Raw genomic sequence first — 7232 nt, 5'->3', positions numbered from 1 at the left:
CCTCAATTTGTCCTTCCTCACTAGCTCAAGCGCTACCTCATTCGCCTCCGGATCGCCTCTAATCGGAATTTGAGCCGCCTGTAAAAGAAAATGTAGCTGTTAGAGCTCTGGATGTGAAGTATAATTTTCCTTTCGAGTGGAATGCAATATTGTGCATTATACGTACCATGCCTCCCATTCCATAGATTTTCAGTCATAATAGAGAGAAATTTCGGAGAATCTAGGGGGAGTGGGCGTTTACTGAGTTGCACCTGGTGAGCAACACAGGGTCTTGAGATTAGAGGCGAGGATTCGAATTGGACGGAGAAAATGGCGTCGGAGACTTGGATGCCGGAATTGGTGGAAGGAGGCTATGGAATATCTTCGCTTGAGGGCAGAAACCGCTTCATGGATCACTGAAATGGGGCGGCGTTGAAGTTTGGATTTCGATCCTCCATGGAAGTGCACTCGATGAAAGTAAAAAGACTGTCTATTCAGAATCAATATTTATGGTATATCATACATAAAAAAATTCCTTACATCAATACAATACAACAGAAATTATTTACATCTACTTTTCATTCATTTCCATAAAGGATGGTTCATACAGAATCAAACAGAGTTCTTTAAATTAAAACAACTATCATTCAGCAGTGCTTCTGTAGTAGCCAAGAAAGAATATGATTCGTTTGATAACAATTTCGTTATGGGACTAAGCTGCTTAGTTTATGAGGTAGTAAACTATGTGCATTTTCACGAAAATTGGAAACATTCAGTTCTTACAACTTATTAGAACCATGAGATAAAGCATGTTTTGCAAGCTCCCTTCTCAGAATCTTCCCTGCAGGCGATTTTGTGATTGCGTCAATAAAAGAAACTCGTCGAATTTTCTTGTATGGTGCAACCTGCACGATGAAAATGGTACAGTTTGAATGTAAGTAAGACGTGAAATAAATAACAGACTATTTAAAAATTTCTTGAGAGATGAAGCATTGCCTGTTTTGCAATGAAATCAATAACTTGAGCTTCAGTGATATTGCTTCCAGGCTTTCTAACAATATAAGCCATGGGAATCTCTCCCGCTTCTTCATCAGGATAGCTGCACAACAACAGAAAAAATATCATTAGGAAAATTTGGTCCCAAAAAGCTCATTCTTCACTAGTCTCAACAATTACTAAACAACAGAAAACAGAAAAATGCATACGGTATCACGGCAGCGTCAATAATTTCAGGGTTGGATTGAAGCAAATGTTCCAATTCTGCAGGTGGGACCTGGAATTTATTCCAATCCAAAAAGAGTTTCAGATCACTAAAGAGGGATTAACAGACTGATTGGATTGACTTTCTAGGTATTTAAAATACGCATTAAGATAATAATGACAGGTGACATTCGTAATTGTATTTTCAAGACTTCTGCAATTACTCAGTGTAAAGAATTCACCTGATAAGCCTTGTACTTGATCAATTCTTTTAATCTATCAACAATGTAGAGGAATCCATCAGAATCAAAATAGCAAAGATCACCAGTCTTTAGCCATCCATCTGGATCCAAGGTTTCATTAGTTGCCTTGTCATCTCCAACATAACCTGAATCAAACAACAGTTGGTGATCTGTTTATTGAACCCCTGACTTGTTTGGCCGATAATGTAATGCATTGATCAATTGAATTATACCCAATTTAACGCTTTGGACGGAAATCAAGTACAAGATAGTAGTTACAAATCTAGTATAGATATATTACTAACATATAGCACGCCTCGTTACCACTTCATCAGCAGTTTGGTGTTGTCCAAACTGAGGAATTAAGCTAGTGATACTAATGAAAATTAGTGGTAGTCACAAGTTTAAATGGATGCAGTGTCATTTTCGCCACTCACTTCTCATGAATCATAGTAGATAAATATAGAGTTTCATTTCAAAATCAGTTGACAATGACAGAATAATTATGAGAACTTTCCATTTTTTCAATGTAGAATCTTCAACATGTGAGTCCAAATATATTGTGTGTTTCTAAGTATTGAATAGGAAAAAGTAGAACAAAACGTGAACAGAACATTGCTCACCTTTCATGATTACTGGACCTCGCAACCAAAGCTCTCCTTTATGGTCAGGAGGTAATGCCTCGCCAGATGCAGGATCCACTATCTTGGCTTCTATACTTCCAGATAGGCGACCTACTGACTTAGTGTTGCTGCTTTCCTCAGGCCCCAGAGTTCTTGCTGCCCCCGCTGTACTCTCTGTCAAGCCATATCCCTAGTCAAGAAAATCAAACAATGGATCATTCCTAGTTCTTATTATGACCTCAGGATTGAGAAATTTGTACTGAGGTGTATGTGGACTCGTTTAAGCTATGTACCAAGAGAAGAAAGTTCAAAATTTCTCTCTTATATGCAAATGAATATGATAGAATAACTGGAAGATCTCTAGTATTAACTAAAAATAAATATAAGAGATTTAAGTACATCGTTATTTGTTGAAAAATACTTTTTTGGTTCTCGAGGTTTGAAGTTGATGTCTATTCGATCCCTGAAGTTTCAAAAGAAACACTTTAGTCCCCAAAGTTTTAGAAATGGTTCTAAATAGTCCTTGAGACTACTTTGATCGTTAGTTGACTGACGGAAAAATGATGTGGTTGTTAGATATGGAGTTAGCTGGCTGATTTGTCAAATTTTATTAATTTAATATTATTTTTTAATTGATGTGGCATCCTCTTCTTTCCCCCTCAAGCGAGCTCTTCTCAACGTCTTCCAATTACACAACAAAACCCTAAATGTCTGAATGTAAGGCCTCAAAGTAGCTTCTACACTTTTATTTTAATTTCTTCAATTGTTTTCTTTTTTTATATTGTTCTGGTTCTTACTAATGATGCATTGTAATGGATTTCCCCCCAATTTCCAGACATTTGAATTTGTTTTGTTCTTCGGTCTATGTTTGGAGTCTGATGGAACAAGTGTCTCAAGTGGTTGATATGTTTTATTTTTTCCATCATTCTGCAATTGAAATTTTCTTCTAATTAATTATGTTCATATTTAAGAAAAGGTAATTTTAGTTTGGAGAAACATTCGCTTGGATTGTTTTTTGCTTTTATCATTAGAACTCTTGATTTTTAGTTAGCTAATTTAGTTTGATCGGTGAAGCTTCTTTTTTAAGCTCCTACTCCGTTTTTTTATCTGGCAACAGAAGAGACAACACAGTCCCATTTTTCACTGGGCATCAATGATAGAAACAGGACAAATGCAACAAAGAAAAAACTTCATTAGAGGAGAGTGAAAGAATACGATGAGGAAGAAGGGAAGAAAAGGCCACATCATTTAAAAAAATATTAAATTAATAAAATTTAATAAATCAGCCAGCTAACTCCTCGCTTAACAGCCACATCAATATATTGTTAGTCAAATAATGGTCCAAAGAGCATGAGAGACAATCTAGAACCATTTATCAAATCTCGACACTAAAGTGTTCGTATTGAAACTTTAGGGACCAAATACACATTAATTTCAAACCTCAGATACCAAAAGTGCATTTTACCCTTGTTCTTATTATCTTTCAAATGTTCATTTTTTATAATACCATAAGAGTGAGAGATTTGAACTATAAGTCTCTTAATTGCCAACATAGACTATAAGCTTGCTAAAAATTGATTTTAGTTACTTTATGTTTAAAGTAAAATAATATTAATAAACTTCATTAGAAAAAAACTATACAATGTGAATATATTTTTAAAATTTATAAAAGAAAAGTTGAAATTTAGATATTTGAAAGTTAAGAATTAGAAAATTAAGAGAAATATTAGAGTATCTATATGTATGATAAATAGTCAAATGCTTTTCTTATTTGACTATTTATCGTTTTGGTATATTTTAGGAGGATATTTTAATTTTGGAATTTTGTGAAATTGTGTGAAATTTTGTGGTATTTTATATTTTAACTTAAAATTCTGATTTTTATTTTGATTGTGGAGATAATTAGTATAAGCTAAGAATTGGAAAATTAAGAGAAATATGAGAATACCTATATGAAAAAATAAGGATATCTATATAACTTATTTAAAAATTGGTTTTTTTCAAACTTAAAAAAGTTTCAAACAAATTGATTAGTGGAAGTATTTTTTTAATTTTTATTGTTAAAGTCATTTTTTTCACTAGAAATTAACCGTTTTTATTCAAATACTAATGGTGGAGGTATTTTTGAACTCTTATTAAGTTAAGGGTATTTGTGAAACGTTTTGAAAGTTCGGAGGTACTTTTGAAACAAAACTTTAATGATTTTCATCTAAAACTAACGACAAATGTATTTTTAAACTCTTATGGAAAGATTAAGGATATTTTTTAAATTTTTTAAATTTTTAGGATATTTTTTTTAAGTAGTGTAAAATTCAGATAATTTAACCAAAATTTAATTCTTATCCATCTCCGTTATCGGAATTTGAAAAGCACATCTACATGGTGAATGGTGAATGGTGAATGGTGCTAATGCTTTTGCCAACATCAAATAAAAATTAACCACAAACTAAAAATGATAAATTTTAAGATTTAAGACTAAGTTAGAATCTATGCACTAAAATCGAATAAAATTCAAAATAGAAGATAATTTTAACCCTTTTCAAGTACAACGTGGGAATAAAAATCTTAACCTTTGAGTTATATTATACTAGGTCATGATGAATCTTTAAAGTTTAAATTAAAAAATAAAAATAAAAAAGTAAAAATAAAAAAAGTTAAAAGTTGAAGAAGTCAATCTTTTTAATTATATTATAAGTCACGCCCAACTTTGATTAGGTACCGTCCTAATCCCTATACTCTCTCTTCTCCTGTCAAAAAAATCAATTTTAACGAGTTTTTTTTTTTTTTTAAATACAAAATTGTTACGTGACAATTTTTTATTGGGTGCAATAGGAGCTACACAATAAATTAGTGGAGTCCAATTGCACCTAAGTATTTTCTTAAAAAAAATATACCAAATTTTCGGTAAAATAATAAAAAAATCAAGATGAAGGATTAGGTCCATGCTTCACTTTACTTTACACACGAAAAAATATTTTAGAAAAATATTTGTCACATGACAATTTTTTATTGGACAACTGTCTACGCAAAGATAGATACTACCCGAGTTTTTCCCAAAAATCAATTGACCTAGAACCTGTCAAGTTATATCAATTTTAATCTTCATATTTAAAATTCATCAAATTGCACTTCAAATTGCAATATGTGTAGCAATCTAGTCTTATCCTTGAACTCTAACAAATGTTGCAATTTTAACCTTCTAATAAATTCTTGCTTCCATGAATTATAAAACTATACAATATAAAAGAGATAGAATCATAGAAAAAAAAATTGCATGGGCAAATCAACTTCATTTAATTGAGGTAAAAACTAACACATATTTAAGTTTATAGTCCCATTTGATGATTCTAAATTTATACAATCTAACATATCTATGGTCAAAATGGGTTTTTCAAGGATATACCAAACTTTTTTTTTTAGAATATATTATAGGATCATACCAAACTCAACCATATAACTTAAAAAAAAATGACATGGTATAACATTTTTGTCACACACACTATAAGAAAAGTAATTGATAAGAAGATGTAAGTGAGGAAAGTTAGGTTTAAAGTCTTTAAACAAAGAGAGAATAGATTCGAATTTGGTATTAAAATAGGAGAGAATGTTGATCAGATTCAAATAATTGGAGGAAGAAAGAAGGTATATAGTATTCAAATTAATCATTGAGCAAAATAGTAGAAAATATTTGTTACTAACCTGGATAATTTCAACGCTAGGCATCTTCTGATGGAATTTCTCAATCACTTCTTTCCCCAGTGGAGCGCCGCCGCACCCCAACATTTGAAGAGAACTGAGATCGTATTTCGCCACCAGTTCCGATTTCGCCATCGCCACCACTAGCGGCGGAGAAACTGGGATGTACGTAACCCTAAACTTCTCCACTGCGTTAAGCATCCCTTCGAAATCGAATCTCTGCATCAGAACCAACGTTTCTCCTCGTGAAATCTCTCGAAGCAACATCACGAATCCGAAAACATGGAACAAAGGCAACAAACACAGAGAAACCGGATGTGGCTCCATCTCTCCTTCGTTGATCTCCGATTGAAGAGCACTAGGCCCTGCGTTCACCGCAATAAGGTTCCGATGACTCAGTAACACGCCTTTCACTCGACCTGTTGTACCTGACGAGTACAGAATCGCCGCCGAGTCGGATTGATCGATTTTGATGTCGGCGAGAGTATCAGGTCTGTTGATTTCGGTCATCATAGAGAGGAATTGAGGTGAATCGATCAGGACGGTGCCGAATCGAAGTGCAGGGAGTTTGGACGCCGTTGAGGATGTAGCGAAGGCAATGACCGGTTTACTGAGTCGAATCTGATGAGAAATTTCTGATTTGGAACTGGTTGGATTTGCCGGAGAGAGAATGACGCCGAGAGATAACAGAGCAAAATACAACACGGGGACTTGCAGAGAAGTCGGTGCGAGAATAAACGCGACTTGACCATGGGAGAGGGAGGTTAGAGCTTTGAGATTTGAGGCGAGGGTTCGAATTTGACGGAGGAAAATGGCGTAGGAGAGATGGAGGCCGGAGTTGGAGTCGATGAGAAGGGTGGAGTTTGCTGGGGGAGGGGAAGATTGAAGGAGAGAAAGGGCGTGTTCGGCGACGGAGAGAGGCTGAGATAATGGTGGAAGTGAGAGCGGTGGTCGGAGGCTGTGGAAAATCCTCGTCTGAGGACAGAAACCGCTTCGAAGATCAACAAAATGGGCGGCGGCGTTGAAGTTTAGATTCCGATCTGCCATGGAAGTGGACTCGAAGAAAGTGATGCGTGATCGAGCACGCGGATACTAATACAGCTTATTTTATTCAAATTAGTTGAGAATGTTTGTGTATATCCAACTTTTTTATATGTATTTTTCAAATATTAACGGTTTTATCCCAGATGAGCAAGCATACTGGTTGTAGTTTTATTTTTTATTTTTTTTATTTTTTCCTCTCAATAACACATCCTAGCTCAATTAGAGGTTCCATTTTCACCTTTGGTTTTATTTTATAAAAGCTTTTTTTCTCTTAAATTTTTATAAGTTAGTCACTCAATTTTAAAATGTTATATTTTTTCTTTAAGTTTTAATTTTGATTTTAATTTAGTTCATAGATTAATTATTACAATTTTACCTTTGAAATTTGAGTTTTGTTTCAATTTAAGATGTATTTAGTTTGATTTTTTAAGTTTTTAATTTTGAAAAT

General features: G+C 33.8%; 1 protein-coding gene across 1 annotated transcript; it reads right to left on the bottom strand.

The window, feature by feature from the left end:
• Positions 1-529: 529 nt before the first annotated feature.
• On the bottom strand, positions 530-6986 carry LOC120082987 (4-coumarate--CoA ligase-like 9). Its single transcript, XM_039038445.1, has 6 exons — positions 5744-6986; positions 2045-2234; positions 1422-1567; positions 1185-1252; positions 976-1078; positions 530-884 (listed from the first exon to the last, which is right to left on the bottom strand). Exons 1-6 carry the CDS (start codon positions 6785-6787, stop codon positions 759-761), a joined length of 1677 nt encoding a protein of 558 aa, XP_038894373.1. The 5' UTR covers positions 6788-6986; the 3' UTR covers positions 530-758.
• Positions 6987-7232: the final 246 nt, after the last annotated feature.

Source organism: Benincasa hispida, chromosome 8 (genome assembly GCF_009727055.1).
Source record: "Benincasa hispida cultivar B227 chromosome 8, ASM972705v1, whole genome shotgun sequence".
NCBI lineage: Eukaryota > Viridiplantae > Streptophyta > Magnoliopsida > Cucurbitales > Cucurbitaceae > Benincasa > Benincasa hispida.
The sequence above is the reverse complement of the archived record's forward strand: the minus strand, read 5'-3'. Positions and strand labels throughout refer to the sequence as shown.